Source organism: Ammospiza nelsoni, chromosome 28, assembly GCF_027579445.1.
Source record: "Ammospiza nelsoni isolate bAmmNel1 chromosome 28, bAmmNel1.pri, whole genome shotgun sequence".
NCBI classification, from domain to species: domain Eukaryota; kingdom Metazoa; phylum Chordata; class Aves; order Passeriformes; family Passerellidae; genus Ammospiza; species Ammospiza nelsoni.
Genome location: NC_080660.1, coordinates 802,723 through 827,153, shown reverse-complemented (window position 1 = coordinate 827,153; position 24,431 = coordinate 802,723). Strand labels below are relative to the sequence as shown.

At 51.1% G+C, this 24,431-nt stretch overlaps 4 protein-coding genes across 5 annotated transcripts; all 4 read right to left on the bottom strand.

Annotated features, from left to right (window-relative positions):
* On the bottom strand, window positions 1–1,111 carry LOC132085037 (late cornified envelope-like proline-rich protein 1). The gene is made up of 2 exons (XM_059490385.1): window positions 1,088–1,111; window positions 1–622 (listed from the first exon to the last, which is right to left on the bottom strand). Exon 2 carries the CDS (start codon window positions 599–601, stop codon window positions 269–271), a length of 333 nt encoding a protein of 110 aa, XP_059346368.1. The 5' UTR covers window positions 602–622; window positions 1,088–1,111; the 3' UTR covers window positions 1–268.
* Window positions 1,112–2,974: 1,863 nt separating this feature from the next.
* LOC132085035 (putative small proline-rich protein 5) lies at window positions 2,975–3,310 on the bottom strand. The gene has a single exon (XM_059490382.1). It carries the CDS (start codon window positions 3,308–3,310, stop codon window positions 2,975–2,977), a length of 336 nt encoding a protein of 111 aa, XP_059346365.1.
* Window positions 3,311–5,734: 2,424 nt separating this feature from the next.
* LOC132085043 (putative small proline-rich protein 5) lies at window positions 5,735–6,890 on the bottom strand. Its single transcript, XM_059490392.1, has 2 exons — window positions 6,857–6,890; window positions 5,735–6,313 (listed from the first exon to the last, which is right to left on the bottom strand). Exon 2 carries the CDS (start codon window positions 6,290–6,292, stop codon window positions 6,002–6,004), a length of 291 nt encoding a protein of 96 aa, XP_059346375.1. The 5' UTR covers window positions 6,293–6,313; window positions 6,857–6,890; the 3' UTR covers window positions 5,735–6,001.
* A 12,561-nt stretch (window positions 6,891–19,451) lies between these two features.
* LOC132084976 (loricrin-like) lies at window positions 19,452–21,500 on the bottom strand. 2 transcript variants are annotated; one of them, XM_059490306.1, is made up of 3 exons: window positions 21,444–21,500; window positions 20,194–20,980; window positions 19,452–20,091 (listed from the first exon to the last, which is right to left on the bottom strand). In XM_059490306.1, exons 2-3 carry the CDS (start codon window positions 20,963–20,965, stop codon window positions 19,673–19,675), a joined length of 1,191 nt encoding a protein of 396 aa, XP_059346289.1. In that variant the 5' UTR covers window positions 20,966–20,980; window positions 21,444–21,500; the 3' UTR covers window positions 19,452–19,672. The 2 variants fall into 2 exon arrangements, with proteins under 2 accessions (XP_059346289.1, XP_059346288.1); XM_059490305.1 differs by having other exon boundaries at window positions 19,452–20,980.
* Between the last annotated feature and the right edge of the window lie 2,931 nt (window positions 21,501–24,431).

The following is a 24,431-nucleotide window of genomic DNA, read 5'->3' as shown; positions in this document are numbered from 1 at the left end:
TTTGGCTTGAAACACCATTTTTATTGTCTTGCTGGAGGACGAAGCAGCAAAGCAAGAAGGGAACCATTCCCAGCATTGGCAGAGGAAAGATAAACATCTCAGAGCTCCTCAAACCGAGAGGTTTCGTCCTAAAACTGCATCATCTCCGGCAGTTTTAGAAGGTTTTTCTGGCAGAGAAGTGGCAAAGCTGCAGAGCCACGAGCACTGGGACAAGCTGGAAGCTGTGGGTGAGGAGTGAGCTGGTGCGTCCCAATGTTGGATCCTGCCCTCAGTACTTGGGGTAGGACGATGGCAGCTTGCAGATGTTCTTGGTGACCTGGGGGCAGACTGGGGGGCAGTAACGCTGCACTGGGGGGCAGCAGGGCTGCACTGGGGGGCAGTAACGCTGCACTGGGGGGCAGTAACGCTGCACAGGGGGGTAGCAGGGCTGCACCGGGGGGCAGCAGGGCGTCACGTAGCTGAACTTCTGCACAGGCTGCCTCTGGATGGTGTAGTGGCAGGAGGGCCCCGAGTGGCAGGAGGAAGAGCGGGACTCATGGCAGGAGGAGCGGGATCCATGGCAGGAGGACTCGTAGTCGTGGCAAGACCCGCGGGAGCACATCGTGATGGAGTTGTGGCAAAGCTGTTTGGAGCAAGGGATCAATGTGGTGAGAGGAGGCTCTGATTCTTTTCTTATATCCCCCTCATTTTCTTTTTAATAATACTTTTTCTTATGTCTTCCATGAACTGTTTCTCTCCTTTTTTCACCTGCCAAATCCAGACCCAACACCCCCTCGATCCTGCTGGGTGTGCTGGGAATGCTCTGGGAATTGGGGTGTGAAATGAGGTCCCTGTGAGGCAATTGGAGCCCCAAGAGCCCACCTGCCAAGCCCCAGCTCCAGCAGAGTTTGTGTCACCCAAGGATCTCTCTGGGGGCTGCACCTTTCCCGCAATTCCTGGGAATCCTTGTCCTCCATCCACCATTCCCCATCCCTCCCTCCCTCCCTCAGCACAAACAGGAGGCACTTCCCTAAATCCCAACTCCCTCAAAACCCATAAAAACCCCTTGTGGAGGTTTTAAGAACAGAAATGGCGAAGTTGATCTTACCTTCTTCAGCTGCAGCGAGAAGATTCTGGAAGCAAAGGCGAGCGACTGCGGAGGACGGGGCTGAGGGACCTTTTATCCTCTCCCGAGGTTATTTGGGGTGTGAGGCACCTCGTCACGATGACACCTTAATTAATTCCGCGCTCAATCCCGCAGATGTTTGCACTTCCCCTGATTTTAGGTGTTCCCTCCTTGACGCACAGGGCCCCGTCCTGCTGGTGATTCCTACGGGAGGGATTTTGGAAGAGCAGCTCTCTCCCATTTCCTGGAGACTGACGGGTGTTAATTAGGGATGAGGGACACCCGGGATTGCATCAGGCACAGAAAGCTCTCAGAAACGCTGACTCCTGGGGTTGGGTCCCCTGTTGGGTGCAGGTGACAGCTCAGGGTTTTAATTCCCCTGTTGTTGAGTGCCAAGAGGAAATGGGATTAGTGCCTGCAATTCCTGGGGATGGCACAACGCCGGAAAATCCGGCGGGATCTCCTCGGCTCCCTGGGCTGGCAAGAAATGAAATGTTTCTGGTTCTTCACGTGTCCCTCAACTTGGCAGATGACTGGGATGATCCCATCGGGTTGTTCCATGTGAATCACAGGTTGTTAAAGAGAAAAACACCTGACCCTGAGCTCTGTATGAGGTTTGAGGGTATTAAATTTTCCCGTTCCTTGGTTTCTCTCTCCTTCCGTGATCCCTCGAATTTTTTTCACCTGATCTCACCTAAGGATTCAGAGAAGAAGAGCTGAAGTTTGAGCAAATACTCAATTTTGTCACTCCTGGTGGAAATTTGGGTGCTAAAGCTGGATTTATGGCCCTGTTTGACTCAGAGTTAGAAGGGTAAGAAAATTAAACTCCTCAACCTGGCAAAAATGTTGCCCATTAGAGCAACTCACTGACTGGGAAGGGAAGATCTCCCAAACTGGGAGTGTCCCACAGCTGTTCCCCAGGCTAAAGGCAACCAATTCTTCGTGGGGAGTTTTGTGGAGCAAGGGAGGATGGCAGGAATTTCTCAGGGACCTTTGGTGGCTCAGGTGAGGCTCCCTCAGCTGCCACCAAGGTGACAAAGTGGGAGCTTTTTGTGACAGTTCTCCTTTTGCCCACATTGATGCTCTCCAAAATCTTTCTACCTCCTCAAGAGCCTTCCAAAACCACCCCAAAAAACATCTCTGAACCTTTCAAATTCAGGGCCTGCTCAGGAAAATCTCAGAAGAGTTCCCATCATCCTTTGCTCACAGTTCTCTCGCAGGAATTTGGGCCTTCTGTTTTGAGAGTCTCAGGGGCTTTCAGATATTTGAAATTTTATATCCAAGGTCTGAAATAGATCTTGGAGTAAGTTATTGCATATTGAGAAGGAGTAATGTGACCTGCTTATTCCCCTTCAATTTAATTTCCTGGAATCACTGAGATGGAAAAAGCCCTCTGAGATCATTGAGCCCAATCTTTGACCATCTCCCCCTTTCCTTTACTGACTTCCATCCACTCCCAAGTGAACGTGGGAATTATTTGCCACCAGATATTGGGATACTTGGGAAATACAAAGAAATTTGAATTGAAAATCCCTGAAAAAATTACCAAAAAAATCAAGGAAAACAAGAATAAAAGAATTCAAAGGCAACGAGGGTCTCATGAATCAGATTTATTGTTTCCCACACCCAGATGAGTCTGAATCAGAAGCGCAAGACAGAGAAAGATTACCAACAAATAATTACACCCCAAATAATTAGAAAAAGACATTTCCGGAATAATTAGCAAGAATGACACCATAAATGTTAATTAGGAGAACATTTCATCCCCACATGGCAGAGACCCGGGGGTTTCAGCATGGACGAGACGAGCCGAGGTCGGGGTGCCCAAGGGAGGAGCCGGCGGCTCTGGCTGCTGGGGCTGGATCCTGTTCAGTACTTGGGGCACGCCGGTGGAAGGTTCCAGATGTTCTTGGTGTACTGGTGGCAGTAGGGCACCTGGGGACAGCAGGGGACGGCAGGGGGGCAGTAGCGCTGCACGGGGGGACAGCAGGGGACAGCTGGGGGACAGTAGCGCTGCACGGGGGGACAGCAGGGCGTCACGTAGGTGCATTTCTGCACCGGCTGCCTCTGGACGTAGCGGCAGGAGGGCTCGGGCTCGTGGCAGGAGGAGCGGGACCTGTGGCAGGAGAACCAGGATCTGAGGCAGGAGGAGCGGGATCCGTGGCAGGAGGACTCGTAGTCGTGGCAGGAGCTGCGGGAGCACATCGTGCTGGAGTTCTGGCAGAGCTGGAGGGAAGAGAGAGATGGTCAGGCTGGAACAGCTGTGCCCTCCTTGGCTCTTCTTTGGGCTGGGATGGGAAATGTTGTTTCCCTCTGTTTTGGGATGTATGGGACATGGTGACCCTTCCTTTTGGAAGACAGTCCATGATGGTGCGGCTCTGATGGGAATTTCCCTCCCAAGATGCTCCTGTTGGCTTTTCAAGATAGAATTTCCCTCTAAAACTGCCCTGACTTGTCCAAGCTCTGTCTGCCTCACTTCACCTGGGAGTGAATTCCTTGCTGGCTCCCAAAGACCCCCACATCTGCTCCTTCAATTTTTCCTTCTTTTCTGCCATCCCACCCGTGAGCAAACCAAGCACTCCTTGTGCCTGTTCAAACACACAGCCATCAAAAACAAGGAATTTCTAAGACAAAGGCAAAGTCTAAACAGAGAACTCTGTGAACTTCTGCTGCTCTACAGTAGATAAATCAACATAATCCAACTCACCCTTGGCTGGAGAGCAAGAGGAAGAGCTCGTGGAGCTGGTGATGAGTGAAGGATGGACAGGGGATGCTGGACTTTTATATCTCCCAAAAGGTTGTCCTGGGAATTAGACACCTCTTGGCAATGCTGACACAAACCCTCAAATTCATATTTATCTCCTGTGTCTCGTTTTTAGCATTTCCGACCTGACGCAGTCAGGAAAAAAACCCAACGATGACTTTTTCCTCAGCACTTTAATAAGTGAGGAATTTCCCAATCTGCTTAGAAGGGAATTTTGGAGGCAGTTGCATATTCCCGTGGCAAAAATGAACCTATCCCTGGAGTTATTAAGTGATTTGTAGTTGGGCAACTGGGATTGCATCAACTCTGGAGGGTTGACTCCTTCCCCACATGCTGCCCCTGGTTCTCCGTGGCAGAGTCACTTTTTGATTGATACGTTTTTTTCTCCTGACATAAGGGACTGTAATTAAGAGCCACAACTCCCAGGGACTTCATTAGAGGGAGGTCCTGGTGACTACCTGGGACCCGACGCCTCGACTCCGGAGGTGACGCCAGAACGTCGTCCCCAGTCCCAATTTTTTCCGTTCCGTTTGCCAAATGTCAGCTGTTTTTATGTTTGTGTCACAGTATTTTCCTCCTGGATGGGGGAAGGGGTTCAAATCCTCAGCAGGAAATGTTTGTGTGAGAATTTTGCCTCTTGTCAATCCCTTGTTTCTGTGGGGTCTCATTTAATTTAAGCAGATTTGTACTTTTTATCCTTTCCCGTGTTTCGATCTTTGGCCCCAAGTTTGTCTCAGAGCAGCCCAAGGTTTTAGAACAATACAATGGGTGATTGTTCCTTTCCTGTGACTTTTATCCAGGTGAGAGCCACAGGAACAACTCAGAGGTTCTTAAGGATCCCTCCCCACCCAAAACTATTTCATGATTCTATAAATCTTTACATTTATTTGTCAGGCCATGGTTCAGAAACCCAACAGCTTTTAGGAAAATCTTTTAGAGCTGAGGAAAATCTGAAGTCTTTTGGAAGCTGCTGTGATGTAGAAACGCTTCGTCTGGGTGGTTTAAACTCCTTTTTTGGGTAGGCCCTTGAGTCAATTCTTTGTCAGGCAGGAGGAATCCACGGAATCAGGGAATCGTGGAGTGACTTGGGTTGGAAGGGACATTAAAGATCATCTCATTCAACTCCCAGGGTTATTAACTCCAGCTGAGTCTGGCTGCTGAGCTCTTGGGGATGCTGATGCAGCCACAGAGCCTGTTCTGGAACCGGTGGCTCAGCTGGACTGGGAGATAAGGAAAGTCTGAGGTTGTCAAAAGCCCAGATAGATTTCATACTTATTTTAAGTGCCTGCAATTGTTGCTGAAAACAGTAATTTGGAGCTCAGTGAAAGAAGGAGGGCTAGGAAAAGCCACGAGGTGCTTATTTGCATTTATTAGACACCTCAAAATGTTTGTGACTCTGAGTCAGAGGGACGAACGAAGTGTGAGGAGCTGCTGAGGAGGGGACTCAGTTCCCTCCAGTGGGACCCTGGAATGGGCTTGATGGGGAGGGACCTTAAAGATCTCCAGTGCCACCCCTGCCATGGGACACCTCCCACTGTCCCAGGGTGCTCCAAACCCTGTCCAGCCTGGCCTTGGGAACTTCCAGGCATCCATGGAATCACCTGTGCCACCCTCCTGTGAGCAATTCCTTTTGGATATAAATGTAAAAATACATATTCTGTGGATCAATATGTGAATAAATATGGTGCAGGTGAGCTCCCTGAGCCTTCTGCTGCTCCAGGAATGCCTCTGGAATTGCTGGCTTTTATTATTTTGAAATTTTAGGGACATTTTGTGATCAGCTTGAGGAGAAAAGTGGTGACAAAGAAGCCAGAGGTAACAATTATTCTGAAGAAAAAAGGTCAAAGAATAAACAGACCATGAACTTCTTTTACTTTTGGAAATCAATTTTTATTGTTTTGGAGGCTGTCAGAGGGATGAAAAGCAGCAGGAATCATTCCCAGCTTCATGGAAAGCAACCTGAGCTGGGTCTTGCATGCCGAGCAAATTAAACCAAATTAGAGCAAAACCAGGAACCCAATTCTAATCACAGATGAAGAATTCGAGGATCAAATTAAAAATAGGAATAAAGAACCATTGATTGAAGCTTCAGGCATGGAGAACATCCAAGGCAGGAGCCATTCAGTGTGCCCTCAGTACTTGGGGTAGCACGATGGCAGCTTGCAGATGTTCTTGGTGACCTGGGGGCAGACTGGGGGGCAGTAACGCTGCATTGGGGGGCAGCAGGGCTGCACTGGGGGGCAGTAACGCTGCACTGGGGGGCAGCAGGGCTGCACCGGGGGGCAGCAGGGCATCACGTAGCTGAACTTCTGCACAGGCTGCCTCTGGATGGTGTAGTGGCACGAGGCCCCCGAGTCGTGGCAGGAGGAGCGGGACTCATGGCAGGAGGTCTCGTGGCTGTGGCAGGAACCGCGGGAGCACATCGTCCTGGAGTTTTGGCAGAGCTGGAGGGGAGAGAGGAACGGTCACAGCCAGCAGGAGCTTATAGATATTTGTTCTGGGATTCCCCATTTTCTTCCTAATTTCCAGTTCTTCAGGGGTGAGAAAGTGGGGGTCAGTGTTGTTGGGAGGTGCTTTAATGCCTCACTAAACCCTCAGAAACTTTTATGGGTGGGACTTGATTTCCAGAGAAAAATTGGTCCAAACATCAATTTCCCGTGAGCAAAATTGGTCCAAACAATAATTTCCCACAAGCAGCTCCAGATCCTCTGGTTCCTCCTGCTTGGAAACCTCCAAGCCCCTTTTCCACAAAACCCTCTGTCTGTATTTTCTGCCCTTTCTGTTATTTTGGTTTGCCTTGAGCCTCTGCTCAAAGCCTTTATTTTAATTGGTTTTAATAATTTGCTCTTGTGGATAACAAGAACTTGGTCTCCAGCAAGATCCAGAAGTGAGGAGGGAGTGTCCCACACTCCAATTCCACCAAAACTCATGGAAAAACTCCAAGTTTCCTTAAAAAAACTCCAGGGGAAGAGAAAATTTGGACTCACCCTTCCAGTAGCAGGGATGGAGCTGTTTTGGAGCAGAGCAGCGAGTGAAGGAAACTGGGATTGGAAACCTTTTATACTTTTCCACGGGTTTATCTGGGACATGAGGCATCCCTAATTACACATCCCAGCCCATTTCTATCCGCTGTGTTCAGCTTCCCGTATTTTCCCTTTGATGCTCTGTGTTTTAACATTGTAATTATTAATAGCTCATTAATTCCTTTGCCTCCCTATGAACGAGATTGGAAGGAATTTTCACGGGAAGTAACCAATGGATCTGTTTGTGGACAACGTGGATCAGGCAGTTTGTAATCCCAAATTCCTCAGGGTCACCTGGACCAGGAGCTCCACGTGATCGACCTCCATGTGAAAATATAATTATTGATGTTAATCCCTGAGGATTAGGTTTAGGGCAGGAATTCTGCAGGGGAATTGCACAATGGGGCCGGATATCTCAATGAGAGGTTTGTGTTAGCCCAAATCTGTCCTTCAGTGATCATTCCGACCTGCCTGCCCCGTGTGGACCAGCAAAGATTTCTCCTCCACGTGTCCACCAAAGCCACAGGCGCTGCCACCAAACCAGAGTGGGTTCCTGTCCACGGGGTCACAGGTTCTGCCACCAATCCTGCCCTAGGGAGGGTTCCTGTCCATGGTTCACAGGTTCTGCCACCAAACCTGCTCCAGAATGTGTTCTTGTCCATCGCCCACAGGTTCTGCCACCCTTGTGGATCCCCATCCATCAAAACCTGGTGAGCAAACCCAGCCTGAGGCCTCTGGTGCTGTTTCAGTCTGGTTTTGAACCCCAACGTGGTGTTGGGGGCAGTGGTATCAAATGCCAGGACAGGATGGTTTGGGGTGGACAGAATCCCAGATTTCCGGAATCTCTGATGTTGGAAAAGATCTCCAAGACCACTGAGCCCAGCCTTTGACCAACCCACACCTGGTCAAGCACTGAGAGCACTCAGTGCCAGGTCCAGGTGTTCCTTGGACACCTCCAGGATGCCCCAAACCCTCCTAGGGGTTGGTTATTTAAAATAACCAGGTTTTGGTTATTTTCTCTTCTGATTTTACCCAGAATTTTTTATTTCAGCCGTGACAGAGTGATGTTGTTGCTGCCCTGCTTCCAGAACTTCTGGAATGATCTCAGGGATGATGAGACAGGGATGGAGACACAAACACAGCAACGTGATGCAGGAGACAGTTCAGAACATGGATTTTCCCGTGAATCACAGGTGAACTTTGGTGTCCTGTGCCTGGGTACAAGTCATGCCCATCTGACCCATCAATTACATCTTCTTGTCCCATAAAAGGCAGGAATGTGTCAACACTGGGATGGCACCAGGGATTAGGAGTGAGGCACGAGGGATTTGGGGTGATGCTCTGCTGACTCACCGGATCCCTCAGACTGGAGCACTCACAGCTGAGCTGTGTTCCCCTGGTGCACAGAACCAACCCATGACTCCTCCCTGAGAGGTTTGGGTCGAGCTGTGGTCAGGAAGCACTTCTGGGATTTTTGGGCACGTATGGGAGGAGATTTGCTGTCACCTGGGAGAAGTGAGGAGGGAAAAATGGAAAAACAAGAGTGACAGATGTAAGTCTCAGGAAGTGGGGCAGGAAACAGAAATGACTGAGGTCATGAGAGGGCAAAGGCCCCATTCTCCAGGGGTGGCTCACTGTGGAAGCTTCCAGGTCCATGAGGTGTGAGATGAGGTATGGGATGAGCAACTGGAGCTCCAGGAAGTGTGGGGTGAGCTCCAGGAGGTTTGGGATGAGCTCCAGGAAGTGTGGGATGAGCTCCATGCAGTGAGATGAGCTCCATGATGTGTGAGATGAGCTCCATGAGGTCTGGGATGAGTTCCATGAGATCTGGGATGAGTTCCAGGTGTGGGATAAGCTCTAGGAGGTGTGGGATGAGCTCCATGAGGTTTGGGATGAGTGCTGCCACTCCCTGTGTTTGACTGAGTGGGTTTCACTAACGCTCTGGAGCATTTACAGAGAATTTTCCATGTTTGCACACCTGACTTGGCTCTGCCTGGACCCACCTGTGCCCGCTGCAAACACTGCAAAGTGGAGTGCAGTGTTTTATCCCTGTTTTATCCCTATAAAAATATTTTATATTTTTTTTATCCCTGGGGAATTTCTCTGCAGGGGTTCAGCACCTTGGCTGTTGTGGGAGGCGAAGGTGGGGACAATCTCTTGCTGGATTCCTGCAGCTTTTCCTGCTTCCCTCTGCAGATGTGTGTGCAGGTAACACCACTCCAGCTCTCCAGGGAGAGATTCCCCGTCTCTGCTCCTCAATCCCTTCCCAAAAATCTTTCCTTCCATGGAGTGGCACAGCCTGGATGGCTCTGGCTCAGCCGGGAGCGGAGGTGAAACCTTGGATTGCTTGGAAAGGATTCAGGGAGATTTTATCTGCCCTTCCCACAAAGGCAGACCCAAACCCAGCCTGGAGCCACTCATCTGGCTGGGTTGGCACAGGCTGGGTGAGGGGGGATAAGGATTGGCAGCCCTGGATGTCCCCAAGCCAGGCTGGAGCCTGTTCCCAACCCCGACATTCATTCCCTGCCCGTGCAATCACCGACCTCACACCTGGCATTGAGGCTCCTCGTTATTTTAATTAAGAGCAGTAATAAAATCGGTGCTAATAGCACCTTTCTGATTCCTTTCAAAGGTTCATCATGAATCCTTGGCTAATTAAATGTCTGGTGCATCACACACAGTGCTGCTCTCGTCCCACAGAGCCCCAAACCCCACAGAAATCAAGGGCAGTGAGAAATCCAACTGTGGATCTAAAATTCCTTTTTTCCCTTTCACATCTACAAGGAGGGGCTCAGAACGTTAATGGTTTAAGTCAGTTTAAACTTCAGGAGGAGATGGGAATGGTTTTTTCTCACTCAAGAGTGGCATTGAGGGGCTGGAGTGTGGCAGAAAAGGGAACAGAGCTGGGGAAAGGGCTGGAGAATTCCTGGAGGAGCTCAGCTGGGAGAAAAGGATTCTCAGGGAGGACATCAGGAGGAATTTCCTCCTGGAAAGGGTGGTCAGGACTCGGAAAGGGAGGTTTGGAGTGCCCATCCCTGGAGGTGTCCAGGGAAAACCTGGAGGTGACCCTCAGTGCCCTGGGCTGGGTGAGAAGGTGAGCATCAGGCACAGGTTGGACTCAAAGGTCTTGGAGAGCTTTTCCACCCTCAGTTCCTCTGGGATTCGGAGATTTCCTCCAGGGAACACAGATTTTCAAAGCAGGGAGAGTTCCCTTACATCAAAGACCAATCTAACCCCAAACTCTCCATTTCAGAGAGGTCAGAAGGGACACTGAGCACCACGTGGTCCTTCCTCTGCTTGTGTCCTCCTCTTTATGGAGATCAGGGATTTCCAGACTTCCAGGACAGAGCCTGAACTGTGTTCACCAGCCACAAACAAACTGCAAACCCTTTACAATGTGGAGGTTTGAGGCTCTGAGACAAGGGCTAGGGTTGCAGAGAGGCTGAGCTGCACCTTCAGCCCCAGACAGATTTTGAAATCAGCCTGGCAGGTGCAGGGCTGAGCCACCCCAGCCGCTGGAATGCCATGGGAAAGGGGAGGGAGCTGTGGAAAGCAGCTCCCCTCAGCCCAGACAGGCTGGGGAACGATGCCAAAGATAAAGGAAAAGCAGTGGAAAAACACCAGGACGCCAGCAGGTTTTGATGAGCTTTTAGGCTTTAATTCAACATCACACCTTTGCTACTGGAGACAGGAGCAGGGAACGAAGAACAAATCCCAATTCCACCGCACTAATGCCACTCAGGGGTTCTCAGGAGGAGGGAAAAGGGCTGCAGGGATGAGGCAGGGCCTGTCCAAGCTCAGGGACAGGGGAGAAGCTCTGAGCTTCTTCACTTCTGCTGCTGCTGCGGCGGCCACTGCACCGGCTGCTTGATCTGCTGCTGCTGCTGCTGGCATGGAACCTGGGCCAGGGGCACCTGCCCGGTGCCCGCCGGGCACTGAGGGGTCAGCACCACCACGGGGGTGACGTCGGGCACCGCGGTCACCTCGTGGCACACCAGCCCCTCGGAGCCGTGGCAGGAGGAGCGGTCGCTGTCGTGGCAGGAGGAGCTGCCGCCGTGGCAGGAGGAGCTCTCGGAGCTGTGGCAGCCTCTGTTCTCACGGGAGCACATCTTCGGGATGGCGGAGAGGAGGTTGAAGAGCTGGGAAGGAGAGAAGGTTGGTATTAGGGGCCAGGAGGGAATGGTTTACGTCAATCTCAGGTGCCCCAGTAGGATTTGCCTTTCTGCCCGCCCAGTTCCCCCAGTTTGGGGGTTCGTTCCCGCAGTGCTGGATCAGACTGGACCATCTGAACACCCCCATGAGAGCCCACAGCAGCCCTGGCCTCTTATTCTGCTGGGCCCCAATGAGCCATTTCCCTCTTCTTCCTTGAGATATTTCCCTGTCATTTTTTCAACCATTTCCCTGATATTTTTTGAGCCATTTTCCTGCTCTCCTTTGAGCCATTTCCCTGATATTTTTTAACCATTTCTCTGCTATTTCTTGTGCCATTTTCCTGTTATTCCTTGAGCCATTTCAGTCTTCCTCCTTGAGCCATTTGCCTCCTATTTCTTGAGCCATTCCTCTGCTATTCCTTGAACCATTTTCCTGTTCTTCCTTGAGCCACCTCCCTGCTATTTTTGAGCCATTTCCCTGTTCTTCCTTGAGCCATTTCTGTCTTCTTCCTTGAGCCATTTCCCTGCTATTTTTTGAGCCATTTCCCTGCTATTTTTTGAGCCATTTCCTTGCTCTTCCTTGGCTGCATCCCGGGATGCTCCTGGAGGAGCAGATACCCTGTGTGATGCTGGGAGATCCTGCACCAGCAAGAGGCATCTTGGCAAAAATCCCAAAATCTCGTAGCCTCGAGAGGCCAGGACTGGTGGCAAAGCCCTGGAAAAATCCACTTCCAAAGGCAGGTGCTCACAATAAAGACAATTTCCTCAGCTTTCCTCCCTCCTCGTGTCCTCTGCTCTCTCCAGGCCCAATTTCCTGAGCATGAGGAAAATCCTCTCTGCACATCCCAACCCTGCCGAGGATTGCTGGGATTTCAGGGAGGCAAAAATCATCCAGGATGCTGAGCTGGAAGAGGATCCTGCTGCTCCCTCCTCTCACAGTTTAAATCCTCCTTCTCTGTCCTTTCCTAAATTTCTTCAAGGAAGAAATTTCAATACTTCAAGGAAGAAATTTTAATACTTTCGTCTCCTGAATGTTTTCCAAAGGAGATTATTAAAGGAGTCAGGCTTATAAAAGCAATTAAAATTCCCAGTTTAACCCCGAGGTTTCTGATGAAAAATCAGCCTGCTGCCTCCCATTCATACCAAAATCCCCATTCTTTGCTTTAATTAATTTCCAGTTTGTCCTTTGGATGCTGGAAAGCACCAGAGCAATCCAAACATAACTACAGGTAATAAATTTTGCTTCTCAGCACAGGCAGTCCTAATTTTTGGGAGCACAAAGCAGTCCCAGCCCCAGAGCCGAGGATTTGGCTCTCAGTAACCCCAGGAAATGCCCCCAGAGCAAAGCTCATCTCCGTGCAGGGAATTCTCCTTGGAATTAAAGCTCAGCAGGCACTCACCTGGGCTGTGAAGGCTCTGGAAGAGGAGTGGAGCTGAGTGAATGAGTTGCTCTCCCCTCCAAGGACTTTTATACAGTTCCCAAGTCCCTTCCTGAAAATGCAATAACCCCCTGAGGGGAAAAAATGACCAAGGTATTTACAAAACAGCCCCACCCCTAATTACCCATCACCTTCAAAAGCTCCTTCCACCCGATTTCTTTGATTGACTTGTCAGGCTCTGGATTGTCTTCCTCGTCTTACACAGCTTTAATTGCGCCCTGCCCCTGGCGGGCTCGGAGTGAAAACTGTGTGGGTGGCCGGGGCTGGCTCACCCTCACGGCATGATGAATTTTAGGTTGCAAAACGGGTGGCGAAGGTGGTGAGTTTTGGGGCTCCTGTCCTCCCGAAACCTCTCACCTGGAGTCTGGCAGGAAGGAGAGGTCCCGCTGCCCTGTCCTCCCCGACTGGTCTCAACAGGAGAAAAATCTTGGGGTTCTTGTGGAGAAAAACCACCATTCTCAGGTTGTCGCGATGAAAAATGGTAAATTCTTAGAAAGTCTTGGTTGAATGTGCTTGGAAAACATCTTTGAAGTGATTTTCACCCCATGAGACACCTGCAGGTACCAGAAGTGAGCTGAGGGTCCCCTTTTTGACAGGGTCAGTTCCCAAAGGAACAAAACCAGAATGGTGAAGTCTGTGGCCACTGTGGGAGGCTCAGGTTGGGAGGTGACCTGGCAAACCCATCTGGTGGCACAGGCTGCTGCTGGAAGTGTTGGCTTTCACCTGCGAATTCCCCAAAAATGTAACAAGGTTTCCTCAACATGAGGGAGAACTTCTCCCCTGGAACAGCTGGAGTGTCTGGGGTAATTCCAGACCCTCCTGGACCTGTCCTTGTGTCACCTGCTCCAGGTGACCCTGCTCCCCTGCTGTTCTGGGATTCTGTGATTGTGAGATCAGGGATTCTGAGCTTCTGTGGTTCCATGGTTCTGTGATTTCCCACCTGTGTCCATCTACCTGGACATCTACTCCTGTAGTTTCTATCTCACCTGATTTTACGGCCATTCCACCATCACTGACTCAGTCACCACCGATTTTCTTTGCTGATGTTTTTCCTGGTCAGCCCCAAGATGCCCCACACAGAATTCCTCATTGAATTTTTCCATTTTTTTCTCATATTTTACTCCATTTTATTTGCCAAGCTCTGGAGCAACGATGGGAAACCGGTGCCGACAGAAGCCGCTTGTGCAAACCTTGCACCCGTGAGTAAGCTGTGAGTAAAATGCTGGGTCAGAGACCACACATCCCAGCTCCCCACACATCCTGAGCTCCACCAGCTCTTCCCTGGGGCGGGATGGGAGCACCTGGGTGCAGAGCACTGGGGTGGTGCAATCCTGGATGCAACCATGGCTTCGCAACATCCCCGACTTCTCATTTCCCCTCCCCATCACGGAATTCCAGCAGGACTCCTGATGTGTTCTCACTCACTTCCCACCTGAAATCCCTCATGGAGCCATGAGGTTTGGCTGGGCAGAGATGCCCTGAGGCTGAGGGGTGGCAGAGTTTTGTTGGGCAGAGCCGAGGGGTGGCTCTGTTTGCTATCACTGAAACAATTCCTGGAGTTTCTCTCCAGAGGCGCCAGTTGGAGACTTTCATCCAGAAGCCAGAGTTGTGTTTACTGCTCAGCCTGTTTACCAACAGCTGCAGGAGAGGGGCCTTGGTTTGACAAGCACAGACAGGCTCGGGATGAGTCCTGGCTTATCAGAGTTTGGGATGAGTCCTGGTTTATTACAGTCAGGAATGAGGTGTTATCAGGCTTTGGGATGACTCCTGTGTTATCACAGTTCCTCACAGGATGACTCGTCCCTGCCCTGTTGTGCAAGGAGAGGGGAGGAAACCTGGCTGTGCAAAAGGATAAAACCCAGCCTGGGGCTCCTCCCAGCCTCAGGCTGGAGCTGAGCTCTGGGGAGGGCGGATCAGCTCCAGCTCCTCGTGTCCAGCCTTGGGTGTAAACCTGTGCACCCTGGATTTATTAAATATTGAACCATCCAAACTTTGCGAGTGCTCTTTGATAGGAGACCCCAGAACCAGGGAGTAAGAAATGGGATTTTCAAGTGTTTTCTGTTTTCTTTGTTTTGGGAGGGACTGAAATTTTGAGGTGGTTTTTGGTCACTTGGATAAACTAAAATATCTGAAGGCTCCAGGCTTGGTTTTGTGGAATTCTCTGGAAATTTATTTGAGCTTTCCGAGTTTTTTCGCTTCCCTTAATGAAGGAAGGAAACCCACAGAAATATCAATAATGAAGTGGTAGATTTCAGAAATAGAAATAAAAGCAAATAAATGATAACGCTGCCTAATTTTAGAATGGAATTTAATAGGGCTGGTGACAAAATCTTGCGTAATTGTCCCCACATGATTATCGTGCGACACTTTACATGTGAGGGATCCCGTGGCATCACACAGGTTTAGAGCTCAGAGAATTTGGGTCTTTGGTGATTCAGGGCAGAGTTTTCTGGATTTTTATTGAGTTGAAAAAGTCAAAATTCCCCCAGGCGGGTGAAAGCAGAAAGGTAAAAAACCAACAATGTGATTTTATGTCTCACTTTTAAATGGACCCAGATCTACAGGTGTTTTTTTTTTCCCTTCCTAACAAGTATTTGGATGAGTCAAACAAGAGAAGATTAAAAGTTGGGCAAACCTCACGTCCCAACCAGCACTGGAACCATCCTCTTCCCGTGCTTAATTTAGGGCCTGATCCTATCAAAAAAATGCCATGAGCAGGTTATGGGGAGGAAGCCAAGGAGCTCCTCGGAGTTGCCTCATGCACGAGGTTCTACGTGCTCGGGGTTTCGCCATCAGGGCAGGAGCCAAGTAAACAACCTTTCACTGCCAGGTCACGCTGTAAATAATAATCAGTTGGAAATCCCCCGGGAAATTGGCAGATCTCCTTAATGAGGCTTGTGGGGGGCTCCGTGGGGTGGGAAGAGCAACTCCAGAAAGAGCCAGGATCTCAGAATTAAGAGCAGAATCCCAAAATTCTGGAGTAGTTGGGGTTGGGAGGGAGATCTCCTGAAGCAGGAGATCTCTCCTGAGATTTTCTAGGTGGGGTTGGGATGTCTCTGGAAGGGGAGACCCCACTCCTTCCTCTGCCTTCTCTGTGGAAATAAATCCTCCCTCATACTGAGGTGGAATTGGGGTTTGGTTTATCCTTGTCCTGTCATTGGGCACTACTGGGAAGAGTCTGGCACCACCTGAACTACCCTGGTTGAAAGTGCTGTATTTTTATTGTATTAACATAAAATTTACATTTAAATTGGGTGTAAAATACACATGAAAAATGTCCTTTGTGTTGTGGAGATTCCTCGAGGGACCCACTTGCATTTTGAGTGAAGGAGCCAGAAATGAAAGAAACCATCCCAATAATGAAATTACCCACAGACCGTGAAATTTTATTTTCCAACCCTTGATCTAGAGGAGATGGAGAAAAGAACCTTTTCCCATCACCACAGCACAAACCCCTTTTTCCAGCAACTCCTGGGGAATTTTGTCAGCACAGCCCTACGTGAAGAATGCGGGGCTCTGTGATGTAATGGCACCATTGAGGGGGGCAAAATTCCACTTTGGCACATCCAAGGACACTTTTGGGATGTGGGAGAGGCTGGGCCACTTATTTCTTCTGGATGGGTGGCCAGTGGGTGCTCTGCTTGCACTGCTCGCTCTTGATGGTGGGGATGACCACAGGGCATTTCTGCTGCACAACCTGAGCACATCTCGCGCCCGCAGGGCTGATCTCTGGCCCGGGCAACATCCCAGTTCCATATGTTCCATATGTCCCATATGTGCCATATCCATACTCTCCTCCGTAGTACCCTGATCCCTCAGAGACCCCCCCAGTGCTTAGGGTGCCACTCAGGGGTGCAGAGTATCCATACCCAGCCCCTACTCCCTCCACCATTCCTGAACTCCCTCCGTGGTAGACGGATCCTCCACCTCCCCCTGCACTGCTGATAACAGACCCCACATCCTCACTACCATACTCCATCCCCATTCCAGAGCCATAAACCGGGACTGTCCTCACCACGGGGTCCCAGCTAGACGTGACCCCACAGTCCCCACTGCTGACCACAAGGGACCCGTCGGTGTCACACGAGAACCTCCCTGAGATGCTGTAGGGGGCTGGCGCTGGCAGGGGTGGGCAGGACGAGGGTCTCCGGCTGTAGGTGACGGAACTGTCCCCACCACATGAGAAGGAGGCGCGGCCATGGCGGTTGGTGAAGGCGCCCGAGCAGAAGCCGTGGTGGCTCAGGGAGATTTCCCGGCTGTAGCCGCGGTTCCGCCGCGACCATTTGCGCCGCAGATAGTGGTAGAGCTGGAAGAGGAAAGAAAAACATCCCTGGTGGTAAAATTGGAAGAGGAAAGGAAAACACCCCTGGTGGTGAAATTGGAAGAGAGGAAAACACCCCCAGTGGTGAAGCTGGAAGAGGACAGGAAAACACCCCCAGTGGTGAAGCTGGAAGAGGACAGGAAAACACGCCTGAACTTGCACAGTTTTGCTTTGTGCCAGCACCAAGGCAGGTGGGGACCTGTCAGGCAATGTGGCAGTTCCAGGCTTTGAAACTGAGCTGGTAGAGAATCATGGAATTGTGGAGTGGTTTGGGTTGGAAGAGGCCTTAAAGCTCATCCAGTGTCACCCACTACCATGGGCATGGACACCTTCTGCTAGATCAGTTTGCTCCAAGCCCCAAATCCAAGGATATCTGGGCTCTTCCTGAGATAGCTTTCCTCTTTCTACCTCTATTTCCAGGGAATCCAAAAGTTGAAATATGTTCTGAATCCAAAAACTGAAATATAAAATCTGAAATGTATTATTTTCCCCTCTAGTAACTGCCATGGTTTCCCCCACTCATTTTCATGCCCACAGAACTGCAAAAACATTGAGGATCATCCTCCTTTCTGTTCCTCAGTTGTTGCTTGATGGATCAAAGTTTCCACCCTGGCTCTGTTACTGCAGCCCCAAAATTCTTTTACAGAAGGTGATTGGCCCAGCCACAGAGGCTTGTGGCCATTCTGAGGTCCAGCTGTTATTAAATAATATAAAAATGTGTCCTGTGCATTCAAACCCACCAAGGTTGTGCTGTCCCCACGTGCCGACCCCACCACAGACACATCTGGGTTTTTACCCTGCTCATCTCTCTGCATCCCACTCTGGTGCCTTGATTTCACCTTTCTCCACAGGGATTGGACCCACAACAGACCTGGAGCCCACCCAAATCCCCAGGATTTGGCTCAGGCAGATGGGTCCTGCTTTCAGCACAAGCCAAGGTATCAAATCAGCCTCATCCCATGACTAGGAAAGGATAAAATCCCAGAAAAAAAAAGAGACTTACCCTCTTCAGCCATCGGAAACACATTTAGAAGGTAAAGGTAGACTGAATGAGACGCCTTAACACCCTCAGGAACATTTATATGGCGTTTAACATGTAAGGGAAGTGAGACACGCTCGGGAATGAGAAGGATTTATTTACCAAACTGCGATTCCAGTGTTTGCTTTGACTCCCGATCATATCTCTTCACACCGCTCATTTCGCTGCTGTAATTGTTACTTCTGCTTAATGAGCCCATTCCTGCGCCCCTGCCCTGGGCTATACAGGAATCCTCTGGCCCCCAACCCCAGGAGAGGTGGGTGGGGATGTGGGTGTAGGAAAACGCACATCAAGAACAGGGACAGTGGGGAGGAACAGCTCCCAAAGCTCTGGTGACAACCTGATCCCTCCCAGGTGGCTCCAGGGGGAACTTTTTTTCCGAGGAAAATACCTGCATATGAGCCAGAAGCTCGTTCAAAGTGATTGATGCCCCAAGTGGGAATTTTGCAAGGCTGCTCAAAGAGAGCTTAAAAAAGGCAGAATTTGCGGAGGTGTGAATGTACGCATGCTTAAACCCAGCCTGGCTGGATTACACTTTAATGAAGGATTATGCCTGCACATCCCTCCCTTCCTTCTTTTTCGTCTCCTTCCTCTGGTTTGGAACCAGCAGTGGGGCCACATAGCAACTCCTGGAGGCTGAACCGGCTTCAGAAAATTCTGCTGTGGTGACAAAAAGTCCCAGTTTTGGCCAAAATCCCATCCCTGGGCAGAAATCCGTGCATGGGGCTGTGAGGCTGCCAGGACAGGGTGCAAAGCATGGGGAGAGGGGGATTTTTGAGGCCGGGAGGAAGATTTGCAGCAGCCTGAGGGATTTGATGCTGGTTTTGTTCCCGCCTGCCTGGCCTGGGGCTGGGTTGGCTGGTTTGAAGGTGAGGCGTCCCTCTGGGTACAGATCGTGGAATTCCAGAATCCTTGAGGTTGGAAAAGCCCTCCCAGACCACCGAGTCCAGCCTGTCCTGGCTTTGTCAGCCAGCCCAGAGCACTGAGTGCCCTGTCCAGTCCTTTCTTGGGCACCTCCAGGGGTGGAGACTCCAAACCTCCAAGGCTTGGTCCTTCCTTGAACACTTCCAGGGATGGGGACTCCAAACCTCCCTGGGCAGCCCCATCCAAGATCTGCCCATCCTTCCATGAGGAAATTCCTCCTGGAGTCGAGCCTGAGCGTCCTCTGGCACAGCCTGAGGGTGTTCCCTCAGCTTGCTGCAGGAAGGAGGAGGATGGCAAGGCTGTGGATGTTGTCATGGATGTTTTATTGCCCACCTGCTGCTCTTGGGGTATCCCCAATCCCTGCTCTTCCCGACCGAGCCTGGTGGGCCTGGTCACATCTCCCATCAGGTTCACAGAGGTGGTCATTTTGTGCTGGCACCTCAGAGGATACAGAGGGACTGCACCATGCCCAAAAGGGTGTTGGTGCTGTGGTTCCTGTGAATTTTGGGATCTTCTGTTCCTCCCTCACAGAGCCCAGGTGGAAAATGAAGGTGCAAAACCTCTGAGACAATAAACCAGGTGGCTTTGGAGTGAAACATCTCATCAGAGACATTTCCACATCCCAAGACCGTGAAGTGCAGGTTGGTGGTGCAAGAAAGAAATGAACTCCCAGAAAAAGGGCAGGTTTGAGCAATGGTAACATTTATTGGGTGTGAAAAGTGGCAGAACATTATCAAACCACAACACCAGGAGCAGGGCGCAGCAGGGCAATCCTGGAGATCTCACATGAGGGTCCAGGGAACAGGGACAGGAGAGGACATGCTGGGAAGGACCAGGCAGCAGTTCCAGGACTGGAGGCAAGGAGAAGCCATGGCAGAGACTCAGAACTGGAGCTGGCTGAGGCTGTTACTTCTGCTGGCCATAGGGCCAATAGGAGCTCTGCTTGCTCTGGTGGGACACCACGCTGGGGATGACAATGGGACATTTCTGCTGCGAGGAGCCTCCGCCGCCACTTCCAGAGCTGATGATGATAGTCTGGCCTGAGGAGCCACAGCCGTATCCTCCTCCCATCCCATAGCTGGATCCTCCGCTGCAGCATCCAGAGGATCCACCACTGCCTCCACCTCCAATGATGGTCTGCCCTCCTGAGGAGCCACCACTGTACCCTCCTCCCATGCCATAGCCTGAAGATCCTCCGCCACAGTATCCAGAGGAACCTCCACCTACAATGATGCTCTTTGATCCTGAAGATCCACCATATCCTCCACCCATTCCATAGCTGGATCCTCCACCACAGTATCCAGAGGAACCTCCACTACCTCCACCTACAATGATGGTTTTTGATCCTGAAGATCCACCATATCCTCCACCCATTCCATAGCTGGATCCTCCACCACAGTATCCAGAGGAACCTCCACTACCTCCACCTACAATGATGGTTTTTGATCCTGAGGATCCACCATATCCTCCACCCATCCCATAGCTGGATCCTCCACTGCAGCATCCAGAGGAACCTCCACTGCTTCCCCCTCCAATGATGGTCTTTGATCCTGAAGATCCACCATATCCTCCACCCATCCCATAGCTGGATCCTCCACTGCAGCATCCAGAGGAACCTCCACTACCTCCACCTACAATGATGCTCTTTGATCCTGAGGATCCACCATATCCTCCACCCATCCCATAGCTGGATCCTCCACTGCAGCATCCAGAGGAACCTCCACTACCTCCACCTACAATAATGGTTTTTGATCCTGAGGATCCACCATATCCTCCACCCATCCCATAGCTGGATCCTCCACTGCAGCATCCAGAGGAACCTCCACTGCTTCCCCCTCCAATGATGGTTTTTGATCCTGAAGATCCGCCATATCCTCCACCCATTCCATAGCTGCCCCCACTACAGCATCCAGAGGAACCTCCACTACCTCCACCTACAATGATGCTCTTTGATCCTGAAGATCCACCACCGTATCCCCCTCCCATCCCATATCCAGAGGATCCCCCACTGCAGCAGGATCCGCCTCCTCCACCACCAGAGCTGATGATGACTTTGCCGGAGCCCCCTCCGCTCCCGCAGCAGGCGGAGCCTTGGGATTGGTAACTGGAGGAGCTGTGGCAACCAGAGCCCTGGCTGTGGCACCCGCTGGACTGGGAGGACATCCCATGGCAGCCTCCGGAGCTTTGTCTGGAGCACATCTTGGAGCAGTGACCCTGCAAGGAACGGAGCTGTTAGAAAGGAGAATCTTGGACATGCAGCTGAGCCTTCCCAGTTCAGGAAGGAAGAATTCCCAGGACTTGTCCCATCTTCTGCAGCCCTACTTTAAACTCCCACCCTGAGACCTGCCCTGACATCCCAGGGAGATCTCTGCAGGTCACAACAGTTCCAGGAACCCTCTGCGTGCAGGGAGGTTGGGAACACTTCCCGAGGTTCGCACACATGTTCTGACACGCCTCAAAAATGGTGTGGATCCTTCTGGATGTCTCACACTGACTCAGCAGCTCAAAGTTCAGCTTTCAGAGCTCCACCTGCAACGCCCCTGTCTAAGGAAGGGAGCTCTGTTGGCACCTCCAGTTGGTTTTGGAGACACCACGGTTCCAAGAACACCCAAAGACAAACTGGTGGAGGGATCTCCCTGTGTAGAGGTTCCAGAAGTTTCCGTATCCACGGGCTTACCTTCAGTGCTGGTGGGAATGTGGTGATGCTCGGCGTGGGTTGAATGAGGAGCCCTGGGATGGCTGAGCTTTTATACCAGCTCCACCGTGCTCCCGAGGGAAGTGAGACACCCTAAGGAATGCTGAGAGATTTATTGACAGAGCTTGGCCTCAGCTGCCTTCTTCCTTGACTCACCTGCAGCAGAGGAGATGTGAAGGAGGCGCATCGGCCCCGTTCTGTATCGCAGCCGATAATTCCGCCTAATGATTCCCTTCCGGGAGCCTCGCTCCGAATTTTTGGGGCAAGCGACATCTCGGGGTCTGTTTTGGGGGGGACCCAATGTGTTTCTGCTGGGATGGAGCTCTCTGGGTGCTCAGGACAGAGTGGGGACTGAGCAGATGCCAAGTGGAGTGAGTTGGAGCCAGTGTGATGGAAGGACAAGAATGAAGGATGTGCTTGAGCAGAGTCACAGAGAATTTTGGAGAATTCCCTCAAAGACTGGCAAGACGGGGAGCAGGAGCACATCCATCCTGCTGGAAAAGGCAAGAGGTGCCACCCCAACAGAATTCCCTTCTTTGAAGCTGCCCAGATCTGTGTCAGAGGATGTGAGAGTGACAAAGGGGATATTTTCCTCCAATCTTTTGTGACCCCAAGGTGGAAGCGGCTGTTGGATTTTCACGGAGGTCTGTGCTCAGCTCCAGCTTCCAGGTGTCTCAGTCTCCAGGCTGGAGTGGGCAAAACATTGGAATCCTTCCAAGGTTCCAGCCTCCTCCATCCTTGGAATCCAAAGTTGCACTTGAAGGCCATCAAGACCTGACCCTTGAACTCCAGGACATTAAACACCTCCTCTACCTCAACAGGACCCATTTCTGAGGGTTTTGGTGGCCACCCCACCCACACCTGAGCAGGGGAGTCACCTGGATGTGTTCCCTGCTGGAGGATGACAGTTTGTCAGCACAGCTGTCCCAGCACCAGCTCTGTGTCACGCGTGTTTGGAGCCTGACAGCAACATCCGCCCTCCCGGGACATTGAGTAGAGGAAGGACTAATAGAGTTTCTGGCTGTGGGGACAAGTGACAGCAGCAGCAGGTCCTGGCTGTCATCACCACGAACGTGACTTTGAACACTCACACATGACACCCTTGGGATGGGGACAGGGCCACCAGCAGCAGGGACACACGTGCAGGGGCTTCCTTCGTTCAGCTTTGGAGTCCCTCCCATGGCCTTATCTCTGTTCTCATCTCCAGATCTGAGGTGTCACCGCTGTTCTGGCTCCCAGCTCTGGCGTGTGGGTGTTGTACTCCTGAGCATCTCAACACCTTGATCCCTTCTGTGCCTTCCAACCTGCGGGGACTTGCCCAGATTAGGATTTGGGATTAGCCAGACTCAGGATTAGCAGCTCATTGGCATAGAGGGACACCCAGCGTGAGCAGCTCGTCCTGACCCAGGGATGTGGAAAGGCCATGGAGGTTTTTGGAGAGGTGGTGAGAAGAACTCCTGCAGATCACAGAGTGTGGAGAGGCCAGGGTGGGACCCGTGGAAGCACTGGATCTGTAGCACATGGATTTGTTTGCCAGAGCTGTAGGAAAAGCGTGGCTGGAGCACAGGGTTGGCACTGCCACAATCTCTCCAGGTTAGGGAGAAGTTTGTATGCCTGTGTTGGATGAAGGAAATAGGGATGTAAAATGCTTCAAGGCCGTGTTCTCAGTTTTGTGAAGCTCTGCTGGGCCCTTTTTCCTGGAGTCCTGGAACCTTTGAGAAGGGCTGGCAGGTCATGGTGCCTCTTCATCTCCTCACCGCAAACACCTCGTTGGTGGTTGATACAAGAGAAGACAAATCCCTGGCCAAATCCTACCCTGGATCCCTTTTCCCACCAGACTCCCTCAGGCACAGTGATGCTGACAATGTGGGGCGTGATCCTGGAGAAGAACTCTCCATTTTTCTCCAAAAGGCAGGAATCTGCCAGTTGTGATCCCTCAAGAGTTTCAGTATCCCATGGATTTGTTTGCCAAAGGTGTAGGAAAGGCGTGGCTGGAGCACAGGGTCCACACTGCCACAACCTCTCCAGGTTAGGGAGAAGTTTGGATGCCTGTGTTGCGTGAAGGGAAATGGGGATGTAAAATGCTTCAGGGCCACATTATCAGTTTTGTGATCTCTGCTGGGGCCTTTTCCCTGCAGTTCTGGAGCCCTCAGGAAGGGCTGGCAGGTCATGGTGCCTCTTCATCTCCTCACCACAAACACCTCGGTGGTGGTTGATACGAAGGACGAATCCCTGGCCAGATCCTACCCTGGATCCCTTTTCCCACCAGATTCCCTCAGGCACAGTGATGCTGACAATGTGGGGCACGATCCTGGAGAAGAACTCTCCATTTTTCTCCAAAAGGCAGGAATCTGTCAGTCGTGATCCCTCAAGAATTTCATGGCCGATGATCCCACTAATTCCTGATTTTGTTTCCTCCCTACCAGGTGTGTTTGTGAGGTGAACAAAAACCCTGTGAACTTAAAATTTGCTGGACTCAAGACTAATCCCACCAGTTCCAAAGAGGACTTTGGGAGTCCTTTTTGAGAGGATTTTCCTGATTTGATAGGAATGCCAACTGTCTGTGGGTTGCATCCAAAGAAGAGCAGTCAGGACGGTGAGGGAGGGGTTTTTCTGCTCTGGTGAGATCCCACTGGGAATGCTGCATCCAGTTCTGGTGTCCTCAGCATAAGAAGGACATGGAATTGTTGGAGCAAGTCCAGAGGGGGCCATGAAATTGATAAGAGGACCCCCTCCTCCATGGAGCCAGACTGGGAAGGTTGGGAATGTTCATACTGGAGGAGAGGAGGTTGGGAATAATCAGCCTGAAGACCTCAGAGCCCCTGCAGGATCTGTAGGAGCTCCAGCGAAGCTGGAGAGGGACCTTTCCTCAGGAATGGCAGGGACAGGACACAGGGAATGGGATCAGGATGAAAGAGGGGAAAATTATGTTGGATATAGGAAAGATCTGCTCTAGCACTGGAGGGTGGA

Coding starts and splice junctions, on each gene's coding strand:
- LOC132085037 (XM_059490385.1), bottom strand. CDS start 601: ATGTGCTCCCGCGGGTCTTGCCACGACTACGAGTCCTCCTGCCATGGA.
- LOC132085035 (XM_059490382.1), bottom strand. CDS start 3,310: ATGTGCTCCCGCAGCTCCTGCCACGACTACGAGTCCTCCTGCCACGGA.
- LOC132085043 (XM_059490392.1), bottom strand. CDS start 6,292: ATGTGCTCCCGCGGTTCCTGCCACAGCCACGAGACCTCCTGCCATGAG.
- LOC132084976 (XM_059490305.1), bottom strand. CDS start 20,965: ATGTGCTCCAGACAAAGCTCCGGAGGCTGCCATGGGATGTCCTCCCAG.